The sequence below is a fragment of the Marmota flaviventris genome, chromosome 13 (assembly GCF_047511675.1).
Source record: "Marmota flaviventris isolate mMarFla1 chromosome 13, mMarFla1.hap1, whole genome shotgun sequence".
NCBI classification, from domain to species: Eukaryota; Metazoa; Chordata; class Mammalia; order Rodentia; family Sciuridae; genus Marmota; species Marmota flaviventris.
Window position 1 is genome coordinate 99,643,920 of NC_092510.1, and position 27,372 is coordinate 99,671,291.

Consider the following 27,372-nt stretch of genomic DNA (forward strand, 5'->3'; position numbering starts at 1 on the left):
CGTGCTGGGGAGCTGGGGACTGGTCCTCGAATGACTGAGCTGACTTTGGCCACATGCCATTCTGCCTAGCCCCACTCTGGGGACAGCCTGGCCATTACTCTCTCCACTGGCAGTCAGGAAAAAAAAAAAAAAAAAGATGATCGGCTGGTCCCAGGATCCCAATTCTTTTTGTCTACTTATTTTTTAAATTGTAGATAGACACGACACCTTTCTTTCTTTCTTTTTTTTATGTGGTGCTGAGGATCGAACCAGGGCTTCACATATGTGAGGCGGGACTCCACTACTGAGCCACAACCCCAGCCCCCAGGATCCCCATTCTAAGTGTTCTGGTGGAGACAAAGTCTGTGGGGAAAGAGATTCCCTGATCCAATCATGTGCTGATGGAGTCTTCCTTGGACCAGGTAGGTAGTGCCTGTCCATGCCAGTGTCCCCAGCATAATGATTAGGACTGGCCCTTCCACTCTCAAACTGTTCTGGTTTGGACACTAGACTTCATGGCCACTCTAGTTACAAAGTCCCCAGTTCTTTTAAGTTTTAGGTGGAAACAAGATCTTTATTTTACATGTATGTGGTGCTGAGGATTGGACCCAGGGCTCTACCACTGAGCCACCACCCCAGCCCCAGTCCCCAGGTCTTGCATCCTGAGTCCTCCTCTCTGGATTTTTTGGCTACTTTATGGGTGCCTTCCCAGGCTTGGGCTTCCCTACTCTTCCGTAAAATGGGCATGCCAGGTCCTATTTCACAGAACTTTGAGAGTGCTGCAATGATTGGTGTGCTATGCCGAGCGCCTGGCACACAGTGGGAGGGAGCCTAAGACAGTTCTATTAACAAGACACAAATTCATCTAATTGACTTAAAGGGCCTTGGTGTCACAGTGGCACTACTGCGCAAACAGCTTCAGTAATGCGACAGCCTTCATTGGCTGAGCGGGTAATCCGTGCCTCGCGACCGCGCTTGATGCTCATTCGGGTCCTGGTCCCACGAAGTGTGTACCCAGATCGCCAGGTGGACTCGCCTTCAAGGTCCAGGCAGGGGTGGGGAGGGAGGGGTTGGTTGAGCGCGGTCCGCGCACTGCATTGTCCCGGTCCTTCAGCAGAGGGGCGGGCGGCGGGCTTCCCCGCCAGCATAATAGCCGCTTTGATGCCCGCGGCCCGGGAGTGGAGGGGAGGGGACGAAGAGAGGGGAGGGGACCAGGGGAGCGGAGGGGAGGGGATAAGGAGAGGGAAGGGGAGGGGACGCGGGGCCCGGGCCGAGGGAGGGGTGTGTCCGGCCGCCGCGCGGTTCCTCCGCCCCTCGCTCCCGCCACCACCAGCCGCCGAAGCTCGGACCAGGCGCCAGTCTCTCCTCCTCGTCCCCCGCGGTGGCCGCCAAGCCCCGAGCCGGCGGGAGCGCGGCGCTCATCATGTCGGTCGCGCTCAGCAACAGGTTCCAAGGTAGGCGCCGTGTCCCCCAGCCATCCCGTGCGCAGCGTCCCCACCTGTGCGCGCAGGGCAGACCGCGGGGCGCGCGGCGCGCGGAAACCCGGCGCGGGAGGGGACGCGTGGCCCGGGAGCCCCGCTACCCGGCCGCTTCTTTGTCTCCTCTAGGAGGAAAGGCGTTCGGCTTGCTCAAAGCCCGGCAGGAGAGGAGGCTGGCGGAGATCAACCGGGTAAGCCGCGGCCCAGGGCAGCGCGCGGGTCGCCCCAGCTGCGCGCCTCCGGCCCTGGCGGTTCCCACTGCCCTGCGGTGCCGCCTTCAGCCAGGCAGTGTCCGCCGCAAAATCTACCCTCTCCCCCCCTTCCCCGGGGCTTCCCTCGGTTGCCGCTCTGGCCCCAGCCCTTTCGCCTCCGACTCCAGGTAGGTCCGCTCCACCTCCCTGCTCGGGGCCTGGCGTCTCGGGTTGCAAGCTGTTACCCTGGCTAGGGCGGTGGGGCCCTTCCAGGAGCTGCTGCCAGCCTGGATGTGGGCTCCCTGCAAGCCCGCTAGGGACCCGCGCAGGGTTTTGGCGCCAGAAGGGACTCCCAGGCCAAGGCTCTCCACCACACAACATAGGCTCTTGGTTCAGTCAAATGTTGGCGGTTCCCTGTGGCCTCCTTCTTACCACTCTGCCCCAACACACAGCTTCTTTCCAACTTGTAGGAAAGGTTACTGCGGGGACTACTTGCTTTTCTTGATGGTTTTGGTGAATTTCTATAAAGAAATCCTTCCAGCTGCCGCCGGGCACACAACAGGAGCTCTACATAAGTTTGGTTAATGATCGTGTGGATCCTAGGAGATGAGGAAAGGTTGTCAGGGACTGCTTGGGTTGGTCAAGGTCAGAGGCACCACAGCAGCGCACTCCAGGGGCCTGCAAGACCTGGCCTCTGACATGTACCAGCTTGGCGGTCTTCAAGGGCCTGTCACCTGGGGGCAGGGTCACTGTGAGAACTCAGTGAGGGCAGGTGTGCAGCCTGCATGAGCCAGCACTGGCACTGGGGAGGCACCCGGGAGGGTACTAGAGGTATTTGCTGAGGAAGGCGTCTCCCAGGCTGCTTCCTAACTGAGGGCAGAGTTGTACGCACTGAAACAAGCCTGGCATTCCTCCTGCTGGCTCTTTTGGGCACGGGGTGTCTAGCGCCTGAGCCCAGCTTAGGGTCCTAGGTGGAAGCTGGTGGAGTCAGCAGAGCCCCGGTAGAGGCTGTGGAGAGGTGGGCTCAGGGGCTGGAGCTGGGTAAAGGATTTCCTCTTGCCAGCATCTTGATCTTGATTTCCTCCTAGTTTTTCTTGGATGGCCTTGAAGTAGGCGGCCTGTCTCTTGTCATCCACTGAGCTGTGGGGTTCTCTGGAGGGCTCTGGGCACCTCAGGGTTCGTACCATGTGGATCTTAGCTGAAAGATGGTCTGGACATCAGGCTGAGGCTCAGGGGTCCTGGCCTGCCGGGCTCCCTCCCAGCTTGTTCTGCACCAGGCTGACCTCGGTCTTGGCTACTCTAACCCTCTGGACAGGAGCCTGGGACCCTGACCTCATACAGCCCCCTGGGCCTCTTGGCTGGGTGGGGTTCTGAGCTGGCTGGATCCACCCACAGCCAGCAGGACCCTGAGCCAGAGGCAGCTGCAGGAGTGGGGGTGGGGATGGGGGTTAGGTGACTGCATTTGGATGGCCAAGGAGCTGAGTGCATGGGACTTTCTGTGCCCACTCCATACTGTGGATGCAGGTAAGGGTGCCTGGGATGGGGTTGTTTCAGGAAAGGGACCGGCTTGGCTCAGAAAGAGGAAGGGTTGTGCTATCAGGGACTGATTTGGACAGCACTGGGACTGGAGAAAGTGAGCAAGAAAGGGCTGTGTTCTAACCATCTCAGGGCCTTAATGCCCAGAGAGGGCAGGCAGCTAACTCCAGGACACACAGGAGCCAGCAGTAGGGCTCACAGTCTCGTGCCCTGTCCCTGCCTAGATGCTGTCCCAAGACCCATTATGTGAGTCCAGGCTGTGACTCAGGGTGTGGGCTCCTAGTTGAAGGAAGCTTCAGGATCCAACTGGAACCTTGAGCTGTTTCCAGACCACAGCAGGTCAAGGTGGCCACGCTAGTTTAGAGTCATGAGGAAGTTACCAAACACTGGTCCCATGACCTTGGGCAAGCCACCTCACCGCTCTGGGTCTCCTTTGCCAAGAAGATAATGGTGGTTGTGATTTTTCAGGGAGATAATCTGTGTAGAGTGCAGAGTGCGGGTGGGAGGTCAGACAGCTGTCAGGATTGTTGTCTTCTGTTTGGGGCCTCAGGGTTTAGGGAGTGGAAACCTGGGATATTCCTGAGATACTGAACTGCCCATCCTGGCTGCTTCTCCTGGCTGCAGTGGGAGCAGCGGGCCCTGCCCCTTCCAGTGCCTCTGCATTAATCAGTGGAGATGCCCGTTATCACCTGTAAGTGACGCCAGTGGCTCAGGAGGCTGAGGCAGGAGGATTGCAAGTTCAAAGCCAGCCTCAGCAATTTAGTGAGGCTCTAAGCAACTCAGTGAGGCCTGTCTCTAAATAAAATATAAAAAAGGGCTATGGCTCAGTGGCTAAGTGCCCAGGGTTCAACTCCTGGTACCAAAAATAAAATAAAATAAAATCAGTGGAGATGACTAGATCCTGAGAGTTGTTCTGCTTGAAGGTCTGAGTCTGATTCACCCAACACTGTGGTCTCAGTGAAAGATCCTGGAGTAGAATATTCTAGAGAGAACCAAATCGGAAGCCTGGACAGCCTTCCTTTGGGTGCAGTTTCACTGTGCTAGAGAGGTTTCTGGGGGTGGGTGGAGCAGAGCCCAGTGGCCTTGTGGAGGCTGGAAACCATGCAAGTCAGGGTGTCATGGCTCACTGCTTGGGGGTTGTATGACCTGCTGCTGTCCCCAACAGCTTGGGCACCAGTTGGCTGCTGCTTGGGGCAGAACTCCCCTGGGCTGGCAGCTCTGAAGGGCCTCTCTGGGCCAACACACTTGTTTCCTTTGGGGCCTTTCTCCTTCCCTGGTGTGGGCAGCTTCTAGAAGACCCAGTCTTAGCAATTTTTATTCTAAGAGATTTTAAAAGTCAAAGTGGAAGAAGATCTGGGTGTGCATAGGGAGACGGGGGCCATACGTATTTTGCTTTATTTGGTTTCACTTTAGTTTCTGCCAGTGTCTCCAGGGCAATTGGAAGGTGCCAGTGCTGTACCAGGCATGCTGTGGGCACAATCTCAGCAAACGTCACTTTTGCCCTACGATGGCTGCTGTTCTTCCCATTTTACAGGAAACAAGGCTGAGAGGGGTTGAGTAGATGGCCTGGGTTGAAACAGCCACAGCTTGAACCCAGACCTTTGGCTCAGGCTCCACTCTGGACTGGCTCCTCTGTGGGTGTCCACTCCCGCCCCTGTCCTGTGTGCGCTTGTGCATGTGCACATTAGTACCGCTGGAGGGGCAGGCTCAGAGGGCACCTCCTACTCCTGCCACATAGCTGGCATTCCCCGTCTCCTGGTGGAATGTAGGTGACCCCAGGCCAGCAAGGCCCGGCCTTAGATGGCAAAGGGAGCAACTTTCTCCAGCAGTGGGTCTGGGTGGCCTGTGCCTGGGGGGAGCAGGAGGAGCCGGGAGGATAGTAGGGCTGCTCTCGAGTTGGCCAGCGGGCAGCCAGGATCCTTTACTACTACAGTGTGAGCTGTGTCCCTGACCTGGCTTGTCATGTGTCATCTCACGGACCCCCTTCAGCAGAGCGCCCCATCCGCTGTCAGAGGCTGTCAGTGTGGATCTTGAAACATCCCGCGGGGTGAGGATCACCGTGACTCGAGGTTCAGAGACTCAGCCCGATGAAGTCCGCTGCCCAAGGTCACCAGCCAGGAAGTGGCAGGGGCAGGTCTGTGTGACTCCAGATGCCCTGGCCCCTGTCCACCAGGTGGCTGCAGTCTGATGGTGACACAGGCTTCTTGTTTATGTGGATAAGGATCTTTGGCTACTATCCTGAAGTCCCAGCCCTCCAGGGTCAGATGGAGGGCACTCAGCATCTCTTGTCACATTTAGAGGTCCAGTGGTGCCATCTTCACTGGAAGGGAGCTGGCAGGGCTTGCTGGGAATCTCTGCCCAGGGTGGACGTGCCCTTGGCCCCTCTGGGACATATATGACCTCTGAGACCTGACCCAGGTAGATACACAGGTGCGTCTCTTTTCCTGTACCACTCTCTCCCTGCCTAGGTGAATGTGCCCAGTTGGCATTGCTGGGTACCCTTTCTCTTGCTCTCCCTTAATATATTATAAGGGAGATGGTGATAAGTAGCCACGTGAGCCTCTGGGGATTTAGTGTCCCCGGCAGGTCCGGTCAGTTGTGACCTCGCTGTGGCCATGTCACAGTCAGCTGGAGATGGAATTTCTGCAGGGTTTGCTTCATTTATGTGGTTGCTGGGGTGTTTTTCTTGAGCTCCCCATCTATTGGCGAGGACACAGTGTCCGGATGAGGCCCCAAGCCCTGTGGAATATGAGCCTGCTGTCCTTGTGGGTGCACATTACAGGCTCCTGCTATTTGCCAGGTGACCTGGCGGGCATTTGTGGCCTGGCCCTGGCCCTTTAAGAGCCTGTGGACTGCGTTGGAGGCCTCCTGGCCTTGGAATGGGGCTGCCTCTCCTTGTGGTTCCTGCCCAGGGCGTCAGCTGCCAGCCCCTTGGATGGCCTCCAAGATGGTGGTATCTGCCCACCCTAAAATTCTGCTGCGGCTAATACATAAAGACAGGCCTGCAGGGCCGGGAGCAAGGGTCTGCGAGAAGGTGCTAGAGGTACCAGCCCCAGAAGGGGGTTAAGTCAGGGAGCTGTGGGCAGGTGGCAGGGTTCCAAGGCGAGCAGGGGCCGCCAGCCTCCAGTGGTTTTGGAATTGGCCCATCCTGGGCCTGAGCACCTGGACAGGGCTCTGGGGTAGGTGGGGTGCACCCATGGGCATCAGAGACTGTGGATGACCGAGCAGGCAGCAGGGAGCCCATAAGACTGGGGGACTGTTCCCTGGGGCTGCAATGGAAGCCAGCACTCTGTCCCCTGTGGATGGCTGGCACTGGAAGGTCAGTCAGGAGCCTGAGGATGAAGTGAAGCCTGCCCTCCATGACAGAATGTCAGGAGGACTTCCCGGCACGTCCAGGCAGAGAGAGCAGTGGGTGGGTGCTTTCTCTGTGTGACTGGTCTCTTGGGACGGCTTGAGTTTGGATGATCCCAATGCATGGTGGTCATGACCGGCTCTTCCTAAGTGTTGGGACCGGGCTCTTCCAATGCAGAGAGCTCACCTAATCCTTGCCGCAGCTCATAAGGAGGTCCTTCATTGTGTTGCACTGCAGGTGAAGACACTGAGGCCCAGAGTGGTAGAGCAAGTTGCCCAGGGTCACAGAACTACTAAATGCTGGAGCCGGGATTGGCACCAGGGCAACTGATCCAACCCCCCCATCCCTCTGCCCACACATCCTGTGCCCAGAGTTTATCTACATGGGGCTTCCCGGCATTGTGACTTTAGGCAAGACCGCCTCCTTTCTGGGGCTTGCTGTCCCCATCTGTTGAACAAGGAGAGCAACGGGGTGCTCTGAGGAGGCCCTCTGGGGTCAGTGCCTGGGCAGATGTTTTCATTCTCTGCTGCCTTCCTGTTTGCACCTGTGGGGCACGCCGGCCCTTGAGCACTGACAGGTGGGCTTATTGCTTCCTGTGCGGCCCCCTCATGCTCCCACCTGCTTGCATTTCCGTAGTTTGGATGCGGGGAGGAGTTGGGAGGAGACTGGCATAGCACTGCTACAGGCTGTGCCCTCCGGAATAACCGGCTGCAGCTGTCCTGAGTAAAGCTGCCTGCAGGATTGGCTTTGCCTAGAAACCTGTGGCCAGCCTCCCTTCTTCTTATTTGAAGCGGGGACAGTGGAATGAGACAGACCCTGTGTCCTCTTGAACAAGTTGAGCTACCTCACTGAACCTCTGCTGTCCCATCTGTCAGATGGGTGCATAGACAGTGGGAGTGAGAACTCACAACCAGCCTGATCCAGGGAACATCGGTCTGATAACTAATGGTGGGCTGTGGGGAGGGGAACCTCATTGTCCAGACAGAAATGTTAGAAATCAGTAATAATAAGGACCTAACAGTTATTTAGCATGTCTTAAGTGCCAAGTGTCGAATCTAGCACTTTACACATACTTAACCTGCATGCTGTAGTTCTTGGGAAAGGCCTGGATGGTAGATATGAGCTTTTTTTTTTTTTTTTAGGTGGACACAATATCTTTATTTTACATTTATGGGCTGCTGAGGATCAAACCCAGTGCCTCATGCATGCTAGACGAGCGCTCTACCACTGAGCACAACCCCAGCCTTAGATATGAGCTTTTTTAAATTCCTTAGACAAGGAAACGGAGACAGATAAATGAAGTGATTTCCACAAAACTACCAAGTGGATTCCGACTCGGGCTTTCTGGCTCTAAGTCTGCCTTCTTTATGATTTTTTGCTTTTCTTCCAAATATCTGGGGTGACTTCAGTCTCTCCTCTGCCCATAGGCCCAGGGTCAGAGCGGCCAAGGTGGGTCCTGAATAGAGAGGGTGCCTGCTCCCTGGGCAGGGCTGTGCCCAAGGCCCAGCAGGGATGTGGAGGGAGGGTAGCTGCAGGGAGAAGCTGGGCTGTGTGTGGGCAGGAACTGCAAGTCTGGAGCGGGTGGGAGCTGTGTCCTGCCCCCAGCCTGCCTCCCCCACCCCCTGCCAGGGCACAGCTGCCCTACACTCGGGCAGGAAGGCTGCCCACCCACTCATGAACCGGTCAGCTGCCTCCCCTGCCCTGGCCACTCTGGTCCTAGCATTTGTCATTGTTGGCTGTGAGGAAAGACACGAGACTGTTCCCTGAGTCCCTTCCCACCTCTGTCACACACGCACACACTTTTGCAAAACAGTCTGGTGGTTTCAGGGGGGAGAGGGGAGGAAGTAACTGTAGGCCGATGGCATCTTTGCCATCCTTCAGCAGATGCTATCGAGTGCCTGCTCTATGCTGGGCATTGCTGAGTGCTGGGCACCGGGGGATCCCAGTACAAGAAACATGTCCTCCTGGGACCTGAGGCTGAAGACCTGCCTCCTGCCAGTGTCCACTTCCTGGAAGGCTTCCAATCCTCAGCTGTGCACAGGCTGGAGCCCAGGCAGCACCCCCTGTGGAGTTTATTCCAGCTTGGCCCCTTGCTGTGCAGCACAAGTTATTTATCTTCTCTGAGTCCCAATTCGTTTGCTCATCCTGGAAATGTTTATTGAGCATCTATATGTGGATCCTGCGTCCTAGCAGGGGACACAGTGGACAGTAGCCATACCAAGCAATGCCAGTGGAAACCGTGCCAGGGGCAGCTCATCCCACATAGAGCACGGCAAGGTGGATTAGAAGCAGGGACAGCCTGCAGTGGACAGCATAAATGGGGGGTGGGGGCGATGGCCTCATAGAGGTGATATCAGCCAAAGTCTTGAAAGAGGTGATGGAGAGAATCATGCGTAGATGTGGGGGGCAAAGGTCCTGAGCTGAGAGTGAGCTTGGCACACAGGAGGCACAGAAAAGAGGCCAGGGTGGTTAGGTCCCTTACTAGTGGTGGAGGGCAGGAAGGGGGTTCTCAAATTAAACAGTGTGTCAGATGGTGCCCTGTGCTGAGGAGAAAGCCCTCTCTTGGTGTAAAGGTGATCATCCATGTCCACGTGCCCAGCGGCTCTGCCTGCTGAGAGCCTGGCCCCTGGGGCCAGTGAACAGAAGCCATTCTTAGCTGCGTCTGTAGTTTATGCTTGCTCTGGCCTTGCTCTCCGCTGCTGCCTTGTTGTTCTGGTCTGTCCGTGTGCAGGATTTGTCTCTAAGACCAGGAACTGTGTCTCTCTCCTGAGCCCACAGCCTGCAGGGGGGCCAGGTAGACCCAGATCCTGGGGTGGTTGGTACCTATGGGCTGGGGCTGGGGCAGGATTGTCAGCCAGAGCATGGGAGCCGAGAGGCCTGCAGAGGCTCCCGGATGCTGGGCCTGCCTGTGTTCTCGGGCCTCCTCCCAACAAAGTTCCAGTTCTTGATAAAGTGAGGGGAAGGCAGGGTAGTGTAGTGAGCTGGGCCTCGGCTGAATGGATCCCCTGTTAAAATTCAGAGATTGGCACACAGGAGGCACAGAAAAGCCTTTATTGGCAAAATGCAAACTTGGCAGCCCCCTGTTCCTGTACCCCTTGAGCTCCTGACTGCTCCCTCAGGTCTGGGCACCTCCGACCTCAGCTGGCTCTCACTGGACAGATGAGGGATCTGGGACCCTGGGAGGGTCATGGTTTGTCCTCCCAGGTCACAGACAACGGTGAATTTTCCAACTTTTGGTCTGAGAATGGGGTAGGGAAGCAGTGGAGGAGAGCAGGGAGGGAGTCAGGATCAAGGGGAGTCCTCGACAAAGCCAACCCCGAGTGGGGCAGTTTCCGGGTTGCAGGGAAAGAAGGACCCAGTCCAGCTAAGTAGAGGCAGGACCAGTGATGGCAGTGAGGCCCCAGTGAGGGTTGACCAAGCCAGCTAGACCCTGTGGGCCCCGGGCTGCTCTCAGTCCAGCTGCAGACTGGCAGACCCAGGTTCCAGTCCAGCCCCGGGCCTCCTTGGCTATCTGGGGACTTGAGTCGTGTTAACTTGTAAAATCAGAACAGAGTGTCTGGGAAGACCTACTGAGCTGACACAGTGCTGGCCACAGTCAAAGTCTTAGCAAATGCTAGAGGGCAGCCAGACCCCTCCCACAACCCCCGGAGGGAGCCATGTGCTGGGTGGGTTTCTCCCCTTGAAGGGCCCTGAGCTGAGGTGGAGGAGCCACAGAGAGGCCATATTCTGCCTCACACTCACAATCAAACCTGCTCTTACTGAACGTTGGTGTGGTTCTCCCAGGAGTGGTCCCTAGGGAGGCGCAGGTGCCCAGGGAGGTGAATGCAGCCGTGCTGTTTCCCACTAGTGATCGGAACCTGGACTGCCTTCTAGTGATGCAGGTTCTCGCCACTTCTCGCTGATTTGAGCCTCTCCCAGCATCTGAGGGGCAGCAGACTAGAGATTAAAACCTCAGTTTTACAGATGACAAAGCAGGTGAGAGGGGAATGGACTCCAGAGCTGTGGCAGTCATTTTCTGGCCAGGGAAGATACTAATGTGATACGCTGATTGATAGGAGAATCACATAGACCCAGCAGAAGTCTCTGGTTACCCCCAGCTGGTGGCTAAGGCAAGAGAGGTGCAGGGGCAGTTGATTGCTGGGATCCCATACCTATGGAATCAGGGATGGACCCAGGCGCATGGCTGGGGCCTTCGGCTTCCTGGATCCTGGAGTCGGGGACTGGGCAGGGGTCCGTGGCACAGGCCCCCTGCCAAAGCTGGGCAGGTTTATAGAGCAGACCCTCCAGGTGCCTCCCCAAGCTGCTGAGCAAAATTCCACCCCAGGGTAGAATGTGGGGATTCGCCTCTGGGGGCTGACAGGAAACCAGGGCCAACAGGACGAGCCCTGCCTGGTCATGCCTGGCCGCCCAGCAGGAGGGAAGGCAGCCAGGCTCTGGGGCCATGTGCCAGCGACTTCTGTCCCCAAACCCTTGCTCAGCTCTGTTCTTGCCTCGGTAGGAGTTCCTCTGTGACCAGAAGTACAGTGATGAAGAGAACCTGCCAGAAAAGCTCTCGGCCTTCAAAGGTGAGCTAGGGCTGGCTGCCCTGTCATTCTGGGGAGAGCTGGGCTGGCCCTTGGGCCCCTGGCACACGGGACTCCTCAACCTCACAGGACTGGCCTGTGACCGGTTCATCCAGAATGGTCCTCTTCCTGGCAGGCTTCGAGGCAGGGGTCCCCTGAGGATTGAAGCAGGCCCATCTCCCTGCCACCGTGGGCCCCTTGCCTGCAGGCCCTGCCCCTCTTTCCGGGCCGCCCAGCAGGACTCAGGTTGGCTCCTGCCCGCCCTGTCCAGCCCCGCTCGCTCCCGGGGCCCAGCACACAATCCGCTCTTTGTGAGCCGTCCTTGCCTCTCCCCCTCAGCAGTGGAGCGTCTCAGGAGCCCCTGTGGAGAATGGACGTTTGTGTCACCACAGTGGGGCAGGGGGGCAGAGTTTCTGCCCATTGAATCCCAGCAGCACGGGATGAAAAGAAAACAGGCCCTGGGAGCCCGCGTGGGGAGAGGGGCAGCATAAAGGTCCCTCTGTTCGGGGCCCTGGTGCTTGGTTCCCAGCCCGTGGCTGGAAAGGACAGGAGCTGGCATACGAGGAGCCAGGCAGACCCACCTTCCTCGCCCCGGGGAAGCACTGGGGGCACTGGAGCGCTGGACTCTACAGAGGGCACTTGGTAAAAATCCCAGAGGACGCAGCCCCCTCCCAAGCATCTGCATTGTGAGCGTCCCCCCTGCTCCAAGCAGAGGACCTGCCAAGTGTGCCTCGAATCGCTTAGCTCAGTTGTTCTGCGGCAAGACTTGGATGGCTAATGATATGCATAATAGCCGGCAGGTGCCCGTTCCCTAGCAGCCTGCATGGTGAGCTCCCCAAGTCACCCCATCCCCTAGGAGGGAGTTGGTGCAGTCGTTAATTTAAAAAACAAAGAAACTCAGGCTCGAGGAGGAGATGGAGTGGAGTCGTGGGCAGGCAGTCCCAGGCTCACTATGGCAGAGTCAGCCGCTGCTCACGACCAGGATGCTATGGTGCTTTTTTTTTTTTTTAATGTTTTAATTTTAATTTTTTTAGTTGTAGTTGGACACAGTACCTTTATTTGATTTATTTTTATGTGGTGGATCGAAACTAGGGCCTCGCACGCGCTAGGCGAGCGCTCTACCGCTGAGCCACCACCCCAGCCCCTGCTATGATGCCTTTTACGGTAAGGCCTGGTGGCGCACACCTGGAATTCCAGTGGCTTTGGAGGCTGAAGCAGGAGCATTGCAAATTCTGGGCCAGCCTCAGCCACTCAGCAAGGCCTTCAGCAACTTAGCAAGACCCTGGCTCAAATGAAAAATAAAGAGGGGTTCAATCACCAGAATGGTGGGGAAGAGCAGGGGAAGAGAAACAGGAAAAAGACCCCCTGTGCCCCAGGCAGCCGATTCCCTCCTCTCTGGACATCAGCAGGTCTGCTGGGAGGAGAGACAGGGTCCCAGGGTCTAACGTCCTCTCTACTTGTCTTCCTTGAGATGTAGCACTGGGTCTGTTGGGCAGGACTGGGACCACAGGAAGTCATGTTGGAAAGCAAGCGACTGGAAAGGTCTTTGAATCATTCACTTATTTGCTGTCCAAGTGGGTGCTCACTATGGCACAGGCCCACTGCAGGCCTGGGAACACGGCGGGAACACTGCCGTGCCATGGGATGGTGGGGCAGAGTGGGGAGCAGATCACACTAGGCACTTTGGAGAAAAATGTACTCTGAGGAGGGACACGAGGGTTCAGTGGTGATGGAGGAGCCTATTCAGAAACAGGGGTGGGGGACCCCAAAGACATGAGGAATGGGCCTGGGACTACCTGGGACAACAGGTGGGAGTGGGTGGGAGCCAGGAAGCCATGGGCTGGGGTGGAGGGGTGGGCACTGGCAGGCCACCCAGAAGGTAGCAGCTTTTCCTGCTGAGGCAGGGTGACCATGCAAGGCCACATGGTTTATGGACATACTGTCCTGTCAGCAGACGCCAAGCTCATCACCTTGCCTCGTCCACCCTGCTGCTGGAGTTCCAGGACTCCTTGACCCAGGAATTTTAATTCAGAGTCTGTAGGTGAGGTCTGTAGGGAGTGTCTGCCACTATGAGCTATTGCACGCCCAAGGGCGTTTCTGTTGGTTTCTGAACCCGGGGATCTCTGGGTCACTGGGACACTCTGAAACACCCTTCCTGCCTTTGCCCTAACCCTTGGACTTAAGTCTCCAGGACAGAGAATCTGTTCCAATCACTTGGCAGCAGATTCAGATGCAGATGGCCCATGGGGACCCAGGAGGAAGCAGCTGCCTTCTTAGTACCAGGGTCAGAGTGGCCCCCTGCTGTCTTCCCTCCCAGATCTTGTGGGGGTGATGCAGGCACAGCTATCTTCAGAAGAGACCATGGCTGAGGCCACAGGACTCCATGGCTGAGGAGGGCATTGAGGGCTTTCCAGGACCCAGTCAGCCCCCTCCAGGGGCCCTGGACCCCACAGGGAGAGATGCTGCTTCCAGGCTAATGCCAGGTGTTGCTTCTCGTTTTCAGAAAAATACATGGAGTTTGACCTCAACAACGAAGGCGAGATTGGTGAGTGGCCTGGAGGCCGGGGGCAGGGGCGCAGGGTGGGTGGAGGCCTGGGATCCAAAGCTCCGGCCTCACCGGCAACAGTACAACAGGGTCAGGCTGGTTCAATCACCCCCATTTCACAGGAGCAGAAACCAAGACTCAGAGGTGAAAGGACTTGCTTGGGGCCCCCAGTTGTTGAGGGGTGGGCCCAGAGCCCAGCCTTTGGTTCTGAATAGGTTCTTCTGCCTCATAGCTACATGATATTCCATCACAGGAATGGACTCATTTATTTTGCCAATACCCAAGTATTGACCATTCAGATGATTTCCAATTTCGACCATGGTGATCCTGTGAAGAGCATGTTTGTACATGAATCTTGGTCCATTTGCTGGTTATTTCTTCAGAGCAAATCTTGCACATGAGCCTTCTGAAGCATCTGCCAAGCTTCCCTCCGGAAAGGTCTTGCCAGTTTCCAGTCTGATGGGCAGCTGGGGCAGCCCCGTGGCTGTGTGCTGTAGGAACTGCCTGGCTCTGAAGGGCCCTGGACAGTCTGGCACCTTCCTGCCTGCCCTGCCTTACCACAGTGCTCCCAGCCCTTAACTCAGCCCCTGCCCAGCCCTCCTCCCGCCCTCCTTCACTTATCCATTGTCCACTGCAGAACAATCCTGCGGAAGTTGCCTCAGATCTTGGTGGTGGCCCCTTGGGGTGTAGTGACTTTTTGGTGCCTCCCTTGTTTTTCTTGAATTTTGTTCTTTTGTTGCTTTTCCTGCTCTGAGGGATATTTTTGGCTCTCTCCCCCTTCCAGCTGAGGCCGACTTGAGGACAGTGTGGTGGGAGTGGCAGGTGGCAATTAGTCACCTGACAAGGCTGTGCCCAAGAGGCTGACTTTGAATGCCTGGGCCCAGGCCCACTCCCTGACCTCCCCACTCCCACCGGGCAGTAACTCTCTGGGTAGCAGGAGGGCGGGCACCGGGGCTCACTCTAACCACAGGGGACAGCAGAGATCACTATAATAGTGTGAAGTTCAATGGCTCCATTACTGAGCACCTGGTCTGAGCCAGAGCTTTCCAGGCATCATGCCTCTGAATGACCCCAGCAACCCATTCTGCCGCTGATGAAGCAGGGTTTAAGTTAAATGGTCTGCCCCAGTCCCGCAGCCAAGGATGGCAGAGCTCTATCCCTCCCGGAGGCCCACTCCAAAAGCCCAGGTTTGTAGCACTGGGCTCGTGATGGGCCTGTCCCCCATCGAGGAGGAACACTCGTGGCTGATCTTCCGCCAAGCATCTGGGGTGCAGGAGGGGAGCCTCCATGGCTTCTGAGCTCAGCCTCAGCCGCCTGTCTGCACTGAGTGGACCTGCTTTTCCTCCGGCAGACCTGATGTCTTTAAAGAGGATGATGGAGAAGCTTGGGGTCCCCAAGACCCACCTGGAGATGAAGAAGATGATCTCGGAGGTGACAGGTGGAGTCAGTGACACCATCTCCTACCGAGACTTTGTGAATATGATGCTGGGGAAACGGTCAGCTGTCCTCAAGCTGTGAGTACCTCCCTGTGGGCCTCTGAAGGCACAGCCATTCCCTGGCCAGTGGTGGGGACTTGATTTTTCTGAGCCTCATATCCCTGCCTGTCAAATTGCTGACACTGGCGATGAGTCTGTCAGCACTCCCTGGGCTCAGTTTCCTCATTTATAAATCAACCCTACTGCCGCCGGGAGGGTTGTTGTGAGCATAAAACAGAATTGAAATCAGTTCTAAAAAGAGGCAGAGTTTGAATCCTGGTGCTACTACTTGTGGCCCGAATGACCCTGATTGAGTTACCTTAGTCAGTGAGCCCCAGTTTCTCCATCTGTGAAATGGGATGATATGCATCTTCTTCAACGCACTGTCCTTCGGGCTAGTGGGATGACACAGGGTTTCAGCCTAACGCCTGCTCATGGCCAGCCGCTAACAGGGTGGCTGAACTCATGCCCTGAATGTTCTTCCCCACTGAAGAGTATTAGGGAAATTCCCTGGAGTCTTCTTGTCATTTGTCACAGCTGAAAAGGAACCCTACTTGGCTTTTATGACGTAAGATTCATTTTTTTCTAAAGTACGAAAGTACACTATACCTGTCTCATTTTATGAAGGAGTTCACCAAAGACCAAGGAGGCTCAGTAGTTAGTTCACGACCCCCTGGTTCAGTTGCTGAGGACCAGAGAGGCTGAGGGCCTAGCTCAAGTCGCTCAGCTGAGAAGCAGCAGGCTGGTATTCAAATCCAGGCTGTTCCCCCCAAAAGTTCCATTTGGAACCCCTTCCCCATGCTTGGTTAGGCTTTTGAAGACCCCAGTTTGCTCAGACAGCAAGGACAGGGGAGGGCGCTTGGCCTGGAAGTCTGAAGGCTGGAGCCTCACCCCGCCTGTGTGGCAGGGGGGTCAAGTTACCGCTGTGACCCCAGCAGTTGCCAGTGTGGGCTTTCATAAGGATCCCCCAGAGGACAGATTTGGGGGGCACTCTGCAGATATGAAGGCTGGGGAGACTTTTCTGGATGAGGAAAGGGATCCTAATTCTGTTGTTTTGTTTTTCTCATTCTTTCCTCCGTGTCCAAACCAGAGTCATGATGTTTGAAGGAAAAGCCAACGAGAGCAGCCCCAAGCCAGTGGGGCCCCCTCCGGAGAGAGACATCGCCAGCCTGCCCTGAGGACCCCCTGCCTCCCGCCTTGCTCTTCCTCCCTCCTGTCGCGCTGCCCTTCCCGATCCCTGTGATCTGTCTTGTGCGTTTGCTTGTTCGTTGTGGTGTGTTTGTTTCATCATCTCTTTGTAAAGCACAGATTATCTGCCTTAAAGGGGTTCTGGGTCGGGAGTCCTTAGCCTTGGGCCCCATCCCTCCCTTTTCCCACCTGCCCACGTCCTGCAGAAGGGCTGACAACAAACCCAAAAACAGGGCAGGCAGCCGGAAGCCTGTGTCCCCCACTCTGGGAGGTGAAGCCGTCCATCCTTCCAGAATGTGTCTGAGCTGAGTTCAGGCTCCAGACCTGGCCCTGGTGAGGGAGACCCTGGGTAGGAACAAGGCTGCAGGACCTCCTTTGGCCTTTCTTGGACAGCTCCATGCCTCCAGAGCTCCTGGTGGGCCAGCATGTGGCCCCAGCTGACCTCCGCCCTGGTCCATGTTTCTGCTCATCCTCAGAACGGATGGTGGGGAGGAAAAGAGCTTGGCAATTTGAGTCCCTTAAAAAGGGACCAGAAGGAGCCCTGGAGCCTTGCTTCCTGGCCACATCTTTACAGGCAGCTCAGAGAGATGGTGCAGTCCCACTGACCCTTGCTAGGGCAGTAGAAGGCTCCAGAGGCAAAGGTGAGGCCAGGGGCTTGGGGGAGGATGAGGAGTCAGTGCCCCTGGAGAAAAGCACCACTGTGAGCCAGGAGCTGAGGCCCAGGAGGTGGCCTTTCTAACGGAAGCCTGCTGGACCCAACTGCTTCTGCACTCGCCTTCCTCACACCATGTGTTCATTCATTCAGCAGATATTTATTGAGCACCTGTTACAAGCTTTAAGTCCTCCCACTTGGACCTGACACGTGCTGTGTCCACTGTCTAACTCATGCTCCCTTTCCAATTTGCTCAAAACCTTGAGCTTGGGATTGAATTGAGGCCACCTGGGTCCTTTCTTACAGACTCATGGGATTTTAGGGCCCTGATCCACCCTGTAGGCCAGTCTTCTCTCTGGGGGCCCACAGGGGTTAAGTGCCTTGCCGAAAGTCAGGGGGTTAATCTGGGGTGGAAGAGCCTGGACCAGAGTCCAGGTGGTCAGATACCCCTGTCCACACCTCACCTCTGCCTTGGGCTGCCTTATTCACTGTTGAAAACAGGGAAGGGGTGGGAAGGGGCAATCTCCTAGGTCAGTACTTGGGGAAGGCTTCACTGGCTCTGAAGGCCCTGGGCCAGGACTTGCACTCCCCAGGGCCTCTGAGCCGGCGTTGGGTCTTACCTATCGAGCAGGTCTGTCTCCGCAGTTCTGCCTGCCCTGCAGCTTCCTGGTCCAGTCTCAGAGACCTACTTCTCAGAACTCATGCAGGAAGTCCTCAAACTTGGCCCCATGTGTTCTGGGTTCCTTTACCCTGTGCACTCAGGACTTAGATGCACTCACTAAACATATTTATGAAACACTTGCTATAGGCTAGGAGTTCAGAACCCACAATAAATGCACAGACTCATGGAATGTAGAGTCCAGGGGGAACTCCAACCCAGACAATGACAGTGAGATGAATGTTAGGAAGAGGGTGACTGCCCAGCAGTCCTGAGGTGTCTAGCTTGGCCCAAGCCTGGGCAAGAGTCTTGCAAAACCTTAAGGATTGGAAGGTGGAAAGGATTGGGAGTTGTGGCTCCTTACAGGCCCATAATCAAGGGCCCAGGGTGCTGCCCCTACAGCACCCTGAGGGAGTAGAGTAGGCAGGGTAGGAAGACTTGGCCAGGAGAGTTAGTCCTCTGGTCTCAACCAGTTTAGGAGCAAAATTTGGCTATGAGTGGCTGATCTTCAGCCTAAGGAGCTGCTTCAAATACACAGGACTAGTTGAAGTTTAAACCCCAGCAACATTCCTCCCTGTAAATATGTGATCCTACCCCACCCCCACCTTGCCTTTTCCTCTCCTGAGGTATTAGATTAGCCACTGCCTGACCCCTCCCATTCCTCCTCTCTCTGGGACAGACTGGGACCTTTGGGGAAGAGCAAGCCTTCCTTGACTCCCCATCTATTTAGTGTGACTGTTCCTCTCTGAGAGGAAGACAGAACCAACTAGGTTTATTCCAGTGGGTTCCTGAGATTACAGAAACCTCAAGGGAGGAGAGGAAAAGGGTGCACCTCTAGAATCTGGAAATGCAGGGAAGAGGGGTTCTCTGCATGCACGTGGGGTAAGTCCCATCAGTCACTTCCTGGAACTCAACCCCTTGGGAGAGAGGGTCTTAAGACTGCTCCCTGGGAAGGGGGTTTGTGTGTATTTCAGGTTGTGGCTGTTGGCATCAAGACTCTTCTCTGACTAAGGGCTCAGCTTCTTGGGACTTTTAACTGTCTTCTTTCTGAAAAAGACCAAATTTAACTAATGTAACCAGCAACACAGGGACTGCTAAGTATGGCTTTGTCCCTATGACTCAAAAGGAGTTTGTCAGACAAGTTCAGGTGAATGAAGCTGTGTGTATGTATGTGTGTGTATAAGTACGTGTGGGGTATATATCACCTGTACAGATTGGAAATAAAACAGACAAATTGACCAGTGGCTTTCTTGGTGTATCTTGGGGATGGATGAGGGTCAGCAAATGCAGAACTAGCTTATACAGCAGCAGATTTTTAAGTTTTTTATTTTTTCCTTTTAGTTATACATGACATAGAATATATTTTTTAACTTATCATGCATACATGGAGCCTAACCAAACAGAGTGGCAGTGTTATGCTCGAATTTGGGACCCCCAAAAGACCACCAGAGACCCAAGATCGATGTAAGCAGCAAAGAGGTGTTTATCGCGAACTAGCTCGGTCCTCCATGCGCACATAGCAACTGGTAACGCTGAGAGGCCCTGAGCCCAGGGTTTGCAGCAGTTTTATACATTCTTTGGAGAAGGCAGGGACCCCCACATACATCATAGCATCTCTTAGCAAATCATCACACACCGCAGGAAAATCAAATAACAACTCTAAAACATGATTAGCACATTCCCTGGCGGGAACAAGTTGGGTAGGGGTGATTAGTTACTACAAGAGGGGGATTCGTTTGAACTGACTGGTTTAAGCCAAGAGGGGTGTTCGTGCTGAACTACGTGGTTTCCCAACACCATAAACTACTGGGAGGGTCATCTGGCATCCCAGGTATTTCCCTATCTCATGCTGATTGGTGGCTGCTAGGGGGTTGCTATGGGTCCCCACCTAGCCTGACTGAGTCAGGGACACCTAGTTTTAGCAGATCTCTCCTGTTATTTGTAGATAAACAACTTAGCAGGGTGGGAATGTGCCTAGGAGTGCTCTGTGGGTCTTTCCAAGGACAAAGGTCATGTCCCTTCCTTGGACAGGCTTTGATCTGAGGTAGAGGCTGGTTTTTCAGCAGAATGTCCCTGCTCCCCCAGCTGACTCAACTTGCAAGTTAAGAACCTCTGCCCTAGAACATTTATAATTCTGCAACAGAAATCTCTTCTAGGTAGGACTGTACTATCAGCCCATTCTTCCATCTGAACTCTGGCTGAGGGCCACAGGAGAATTTTCTTAACTTCCCCGATTTCATCAATAAAATGTTAATAAACCCCCTAGGTGACTAGGAGGCCTTGAAGGTTAAACAACATGCCATCTATTTTCTGCAAAACTCAGCACAAATTCTTTAGTGACCAGAAGTGGATATGGCTTTTACTCTGGAAATGATTACCTTGACAGGAGTAAACAAAGCTGGTCTTCGGTGTCCTTTACCCTCCCCATTTTTGGCTTTTGTCATTAGACAGATAAGGTCACCTGTGGGGAGGCCCTAGTCTACTCACTTTGAACTTATCTGTTTCCTTCCCTCAAAGCCCAAGCCCTTAAAAGCTGTCCCCTGGAAATATCTATAAAGTTCCTAACTCTGGATCGGACGCTAAGAACAGCCACCCGCAGGTAAGGGTTACTATAAGGTTTCCAGGGAATAAGCTTGTACCGCAGAGGCACACGCCGCCAATAAATGAAATGAGCCGGTGCAGGCTGCGCACGCGGGGCAGGGAGAGGTCCAGGGCGCAGGCGCGCGGGGTCACGGCCACGCCCCTCGTCGGCTCCCGTTGGCCAATGAGGGCCCGGGCGGCGAGCGCGCGGCTTCCCTGGAATCCAACATTGACGTCACCAACGCGCGCCGGAAGTTCGCATTCCGCCGCGCGCCTCTGGCGCTGAGGGAAGGAAGTTGGCTTCCGAGCGGCCTGGAGCGGAAGGCCCCGGACGGCGGCGGCGGCTGCTTCGACGAACAGGGCCGCGCGATGGGAGACGAGATGGATGTCATGATCCCCGAGCGGGAGATGAAGGTCAGAGACTGGCCGGGGCCTCCCTCCCCTCCTGGGTCCCGGCGTTGCCGTGGAGCCCCGCCTCCGGCGCCCTCTTGAACAGTGGATCGCGATTCCAGGTCCGCCCGCCAGCCCGCCGCAGCTTCCCGGCCCTCTTGGCCTGGGGCGCCCCTTGTGCCGTCCTAGCCGCTTTCGGGTGGTGGGCGCAGGAGCGTGGTGGTGACTGCTGTTGGTCGTGTGCCAGGCACTGTGGTGCCCTTTCCAGCACCTGCAGAGGAGTCGCCAACAGAGCAGCAGACCGAGGCCGGAGAGCAGTTTGCCGGGTCACAAGCGATCAGGGGACTGAGAGCCGGGCTCCCCCAGGACCCGCCTTCTCACTCTCACTTCTGGAAGGCGGGCCAGAACAGGGAAGACCATCCGCCCTGCAGACCTCAGTTAATCGGACGGGAACACGGTTTTTTTTTTTTTTTTCCTGAGAGAGGAGAATATTATCTTTGAAAACAAATGAATTCATGGAAGACTGGGAGAATCAGGCATGAACAGAGGTTAGGGAAGGTTTCCAGGTCATTCATGTCTAAAAGCTCCAGGGTACTAAAGAGCATGACAGTTGAAGGAAATGAAAACTGAAAGTAGGTAGGGGTGAGGTTGGCAGTAGCTATGGCAAAGGAGAAGACTCAGTTTTTTGTTTTTGTTTTTGTTTTTGTTTTTTTTTGGTACCAGGGCCTGAACCCAGGGATACTGCCCCCCTGAGCTATACCCACAGCCTTTTTATTTTGAGGCAGGGTCTCACTAAGTTGCTGAGATCCTCCTGCCCCAGTCTCCTGAGCCACTGAAGTTACAGATGTGCACCACTGCACCTGGTGAAGACCAAGTTTTAAAAGGGAAATAGAGTGTTGTGAGATGATACTGCAGAAGTGGATGGGTATAGCCATGCCTGCCCTTGTAGCCTGTAGTAAGGAGTTTACACTTGTGTTTTAGATGTCCTTACAGCTGGAGCTGCAGTGGTGCACTGTTTGCACACAGTACTTTTAAGATGTCCTTGTAGATTGAGTTTTCTCTTCTGTTCATTCGTGTGGCTGAGGGTTTATCAATTTTATTTATTCAAGTACTTTGGATTAGACAAGCGAATGCGAAAGAAAGGGAGGGGAAATGGGAATAGGAAAGATAGGAGAATGGAGCAGACATTATTGTCCTATATACACACATATGATTACATGACCAGTGTAACTTGACATCATGTACAACCAGAAGAATGGGAAGTTATACTCCATATATATATAATATGTCAAAATACTTTTTACTATCATGTATAACTAATTAGGACAAATAATGTAGCATTTAGTTTTTGCTTAAAGGTCTCTAGTGGACCTTTTGTCTAGTGAAATTTTAAGCATTTGACACAAGTAAGCCAGTTCTTGGCATTTGATCATCTCTCTGTGGTTATTATTTCAGTATATATTTATTGAGTACTGCATTGGAAGATAAAACTTACAGCGAGGTTGAGTGATTCTTTCAACATTTAATAGTAATTTGTTGAGCACCATGCTGTGTCAAGAAGCAGTGAAGCACCACAATCCAGGATAAGATTATAAATAATAAAGTGTAGCTTTGATTCAGACAATAAATACAACTGGAAATTCAGATAAATTTTAGATCAATGTGAGCTGGATTTACCAAGGAAGGCTTCATGGATTTTTCTTTTCATTTATTTCATTCAATAAATATTAATGATTGCTATGCCAGGCACCACCATAAGCAGAGGGAGTCTAAAGACAACTTATATGATCATTGACCTTGGGGTTTTAAATATATTTTTGTTATACTGAAATTATGTCTGCTGGAGTATAAGAACAGACAATTCCTGTTTTTCCCAAATTGACTTTGTTTTGATCCTTCAGGATTTTCAATTTAGAGCACTGAAGAAAGTGAGAATCTTTGACTCCCCTGAGGAGTTGCCCAAGGAACGCTCAAGTCTGCTTGCCATATCTAACAAGTATGGTCTGGTCTTTGCCGGGGGAGCCAGTGGACTGCAAGTTTTTCCTACTAAAGACCTTCTTATTCAAAACAAACCTGGAGATGATCCCAATAAAATAGGTAAATTCCCTGATTGATGTTGCATAGTAGAGAGAGAGCTATGGTGGCTCACTAGTATGGTTTTTTTTTTTCCCAAGAAATCATCTTAATGTTAAAATTAAAACTGCTTTTGGATCTAAGATTGATTGCCAGGATGACTAAGTTCCAGGTAGGAACTTTTCTTTGGTCCTTTGTATGTCTCAATGAGTCCTTCCTTGGAGCTCAGAGGAAAGAACTTAGCATTAAGCCATGCTTTGGTTTTGCTCAGTTGAACTTGAGTTCTGGCTCTTCAGGAGAAGAGCATACATAGGTTTTTAGTTGGTACAATAATACCATCCAAATAAATGGGAATCTGTATTACTTGGAGCATTTGTGGCAAAAATATTTTCAACAAGGGCAGAAGTCACAGTTATTCCTATGATAGCAGTCCTTGGATTACATAATGCATCATTATATTTCTATGTGAAAATGAAGATTTGTCTGTATAAATAGGTACCAGGCAGTATAGGTTTATGTAGATACAAAAATATTTCATATTGACCTGGATAAAGGGTTTTGGCTCTATGCTTAAAATATGCTGTTTTTTTTTTTTTTTTCCTTCTTAGTTGATAAAGTCCAAAGCTTGGTTGTTCCGATGAAATTCCCAGTGCATCACCTGGCCCTGAGCTGTGATAACCTCACACTGTCTGTGTGCATGATGTCTGGTGAATATGGTTCCATTATTGCTTTTTTTGATGTTCGGACATTCTCAAATGAGGTAAGCTACTGATAAAATGTAATGTCAGTGTGGAAACCTAAGGAGATTTCCTCATGGAATTGTAACTTGGAAGTTCCTTAGGTTGGCTCTTCAAGTCTTTTTCTAGATTAAAATATGGGTTGGAAAAAAAAAAAAAGACCTTAGCTGATCCTGTGGCATATGCCTGTAATCCCAGCAGCTCAGGAGGCTGAGGCCCTAGCAGATGAGAGGAGACCTCATGGGGGTTGCCACTGAGTGTGAATTCAAAGCCAGCTTCAGCAAGATCCTATCTCAAAAAATAAAAGGGCTGGGGATTGGTCAGTGGTTAAGTGCCCCTGGGTTCAATCCTTATTACCAAAAAACAAACAAACAAACAAAAACCTTAACTATAGAATCGTAGGTCTTTGAGACAAAAGGCCTCAAAGAAATTATTTCATACACCACCTTTCACAAATTGTTATCATTTTTCATGAGACAGCCAGTCAGGAAGGCTTAGGTGACTTGCCCGAAACTTCAGAGTTAAAGTAGATACTGTGTTATCTACATGTGAATAAGATATGGTCTCTGGCATCCTAATGCCATGTTCTTCCATATAAGTAGTTTACACATGATAATAAGGCTGGGGTTGTGGCTCAGTGGTAGAGCTCTTGCCTAGCACGAATGAGGCACTGGGTTTGATCTTCAGCACCACACAAAAAATAAAATGAAAAAATAAAGGTATTGTGTCCACTTACAACTAAAAAATATTTTAAAAAATGATGATAATAATGCGTATGTTTGTACTGACTGTATGTCCTACAGAAAGCATTTATATGTCTTGTCTAGTTTGTGCCTACTGTAACTTCCCATAGTAGGTATGATAATCTTCATTTTATGGATAGAAAAACAGACTTAAAGAGTTTAAATAACTGTCCAATGTCCCATCAGAGCCAGGTGGCAGAGCCAAGATTTTAATGTTATTCCTGCTTTTTATTGATTATTTTGCATTTGTATATTCCCCTGCTGGGAATCCCTCTGAGTGTGCTAGAATAATTCATTGCCATTTTCAAAGTTCTGTTGAAATAGTAACAAGTAGATAGGTTTGTAGAGTCAACTCTTTTTTTCATACTTAAGGGAGAACAATGAACTGTGACTTATGAAAACTACTTTCAGTATTTTCCTTTGAATGTTAAATATATCTGTGTATTTATTAATGTATTAATTTACTTTGCTTCTGTGTATTTATTTTAAAAGGCTAAACAGCAGAAACGCCCATTTGCCTATCACAAGCTTTTAAAGGATGCGGGAGGCATGGTGATCGATATGAAGTGGAACCCTACTGTCCCCTCCATGGTGGCAGTTTGTCTGGCTGATGGCAGTATTGCTGTCCTGCAAGTCACAGAAGTGGTGAAAGTATGTGCCACTCTTCCTTCCACAGTGGCAGTGACATCTGGTGGGTAATAAAGGCTTTCACTTCATAATATACAGTAATGGTAATCTACTTAAAAATTAATTTCTGGAAGTTAAAGGGAATGGTTCTTTGTTTTATGTATAGTTTTGTTGTTGTTGTTAGAATAGATTATATTCTTTATTTCCATAGATAACGTCTTTGAAGCCAAATAGCATACATGAATTAATTTGAATGTGTTTGGGTTATTTGGAGAAAGAAAGATTTTGGTATTGCTGGCTTAAAATTGTGTTTTTGAGAATATTTTGTTTCTGTCCAAAAGAGTGGTCCTCTGAAAATCATTTGTACCTTCACAGGAAAAGCATTAGAAATAACAAATAGAAGCAGGAGATAAGTCATAATGAAACCAGAGTTTTCCTGCTTCTGCTGCTGGGTGAGGTCTACATAAGCTGCAGGCCTCTGCAGCTGAGAAACCTGTTTGTAATGTTAGCAGCTAATCAAGCAGGTATGCCTGCCGGTGTCAGCTCCAAGGGTTGTACCTGGCAAAGCCCAGTTGTTCTCCACTGATGTTGAGTGGCATGCTAGCAGCTCTTAATGGTGGGCTGTGCTCTCCAGTGTTGAAGCAGATCCCAGGAGCTTACCACCAATTTCTTCTGGGTTCTTATGAATTTGAAGAATAAAATCCACAGATGGGGAAGAGTGCATAGAAGAGTAGGATTTATTCACATGGGAAGAAAGAGAGCCCTAGCAGATGAGAGGAGACCTCATGGGGGTTGCCACTGAGTGTGATAGTCCCTGGGTTTATATAGTTCTTTGGTCAAGGCTGTTGGTCAAAATTTATGCTGATCATGTTTTCAAAAGTATCAATGCTATTGGTCCCAAATTTACGCTAATCATTAGGTTTTGGAAAACTGTTAATTCTATTGTTTGGCCCTGCAATCCCATTCAGGTCTGCTATATTTTCTTTTTGCCTTGGCTGATCGAGAGGGAGGAGATTGAGATCTGTGAATCCTGGATGCCCAGGGGTTGGGCTGCGACAGTGGGAGAGGTCAGCCTTCCCTGGCTTGCAGTGTCTCAGGCCCATGGTGGTGTGGCAGGCTCTATGTGGCTGCAGACCACACTACTTTCAGTTCTCAGCAGGGACTGGTGGACTGGCTGTGCAGATTGCGGGCTGGTGAGCCACGTTGGTGATTGGCTTGTATTATTAAAATGATTGTCCTTTTTTCATTCTGCTGGGTAGGGAAGATCCATGTCTGGCAGAGGAAGGAGAAGTGGTGATTACATAGGTAGCTGTTGTGTGATAGGTGGCATTGGTTTGCTCCATTTTCTTCCATTTTTAATTGGCAACATTTTCTTTTTGCCCAGTGTGCTGGAGCCCCAAAGGAAAGCAGCTGGCAGTAGGAAAACAGAATGGAACTGTGGTCCAGTATCTTCCTGTAAGTTCTTGAGCTTCAGAATTTTTCTTAAGATGCCCACTCTTTGGGGGGTGGTTTGGGAGCCTCTTTGTTGTTTTTGCTATTAGAAAGTAATTTATGCTGGGGTTGGGATTGTGGCTCAGCGGCAGAGCACTTGCCTTGCATGTGTGAGGCACTGGGTTCGATCCTCAGCACCACATAAAAAAATAAATGAATAAAATAAAGGTTAAAAAAAAAAGTGATTTATGCTCACCGCAACAGTGAATGAAGAACAGAGTGGAACTCTTTCCTTTACCCCCTAGTCCTTCCAGTGGCACCCACTGTATTCTGAAGTGGGTGGCCTTCCTCACTTTTCTGGTTGCTTATACAGATAGTCCATGGGCAGAGGCGTTATCATGTGTTGCTGATTAAGTAACTTGTGATCATATTCTACTCACTGTTCTACCAATATTATATCCCCAGTCCATTCAATAAAAATGAGTTTAAGGGGAAAAGGAGTTAGTGGAAAAGCCGTTAACATGATGCAGACTCACTCCATGATGTAGACTCACTCTGCTTTAAAGCCCCGCATTTGTCTTAACTCAGTCCACTTTAAAGGCTTGGTCCCTCCAGCTGTGGACAGTGGATAACAGAGGCTTCGGTTGTCTGTGTGTTCTCTTGTCCTCTCCCTGTGATTTTCTTGAGATAATACAAATATCCTTCAATACAAATTGACTCACACATGTGTCTGTTCAGTCCTGGATACAAAGGAAGGGTTCACAGGTCTTTCTGACACCTGTCCTGACATTCCTCCTGAGATTGCTCTCTGGGCTTCCTGAGTAGAAATGCAGTAGTTTAGATGTAAGGCCAAGGCTTGATTTTTTTTTTTTTTTTTTTTTTACATGTCACATTTAAAGAAAATTTTGTTGAGATAAGTCTCTCTGATCACTCAGGCTGGCCTCCCCTTCTGAGCTCAAGTGATCCTCCTGCCTCAGTCTCCCAAGAAACTGGGACCATAGGCACACATGAGTGTGCCTGGCTTCTTATTTGTTATTGCCAAAAGTTGCTATGTGAAATTTGACACATACTCTGTTGAATGTATCAGCCTCTGAAAAGCCAGTTGGCTTGATTTTACTGCTTTGCTGCTTGCCTTTTTTTTTTTTTTTAATCCTAGCTTAGCATGTGTTTATGAG

At 52.0% G+C, this 27,372-nt stretch overlaps 2 protein-coding genes across 5 annotated transcripts in view; both read left to right on the plus strand.

Moving 5' to 3' along the window:
- The first annotated feature begins 1,315 nt into the window (after positions 1-1,315).
- Aif1l (allograft inflammatory factor 1 like) lies at positions 1,316-18,838 on the plus strand. Its single transcript, XM_027945433.2, has 6 exons — positions 1,316-1,433; positions 1,587-1,648; positions 11,035-11,101; positions 13,602-13,643; positions 14,995-15,157; positions 16,209-18,838. Exons 1-6 carry the CDS (start codon positions 1,403-1,405, stop codon positions 16,294-16,296), a joined length of 453 nt encoding a protein of 150 aa, XP_027801234.1. The 5' UTR covers positions 1,316-1,402; the 3' UTR covers positions 16,297-18,838.
- A 1,643-nt stretch (positions 18,839-20,481) lies between these two features.
- The window catches only part of Nup214 (nucleoporin 214), an 88,421-nt gene continuing 81,530 nt past the window's right edge, over positions 20,482-27,372 (plus strand). For all 4 annotated transcript variants that reach the window (XM_027942761.2, XM_027942768.2, XM_027942777.2 and 1 more), the window contains exons 1-5: positions 20,482-20,610; positions 22,488-22,683; positions 23,268-23,419; positions 24,632-24,830; positions 26,151-26,221. In XM_027942761.2, coding sequence (XP_027798562.2) covers positions 20,566-20,610; positions 22,488-22,683; positions 23,268-23,419; positions 24,632-24,830; positions 26,151-26,221 — 663 coding nt within the window. In that variant the 5' untranslated portion in view covers positions 20,482-20,565. The remainder of the gene's footprint in view (positions 20,611-22,487; positions 22,684-23,267; positions 23,420-24,631; positions 24,831-26,150; positions 26,222-27,372) is intronic.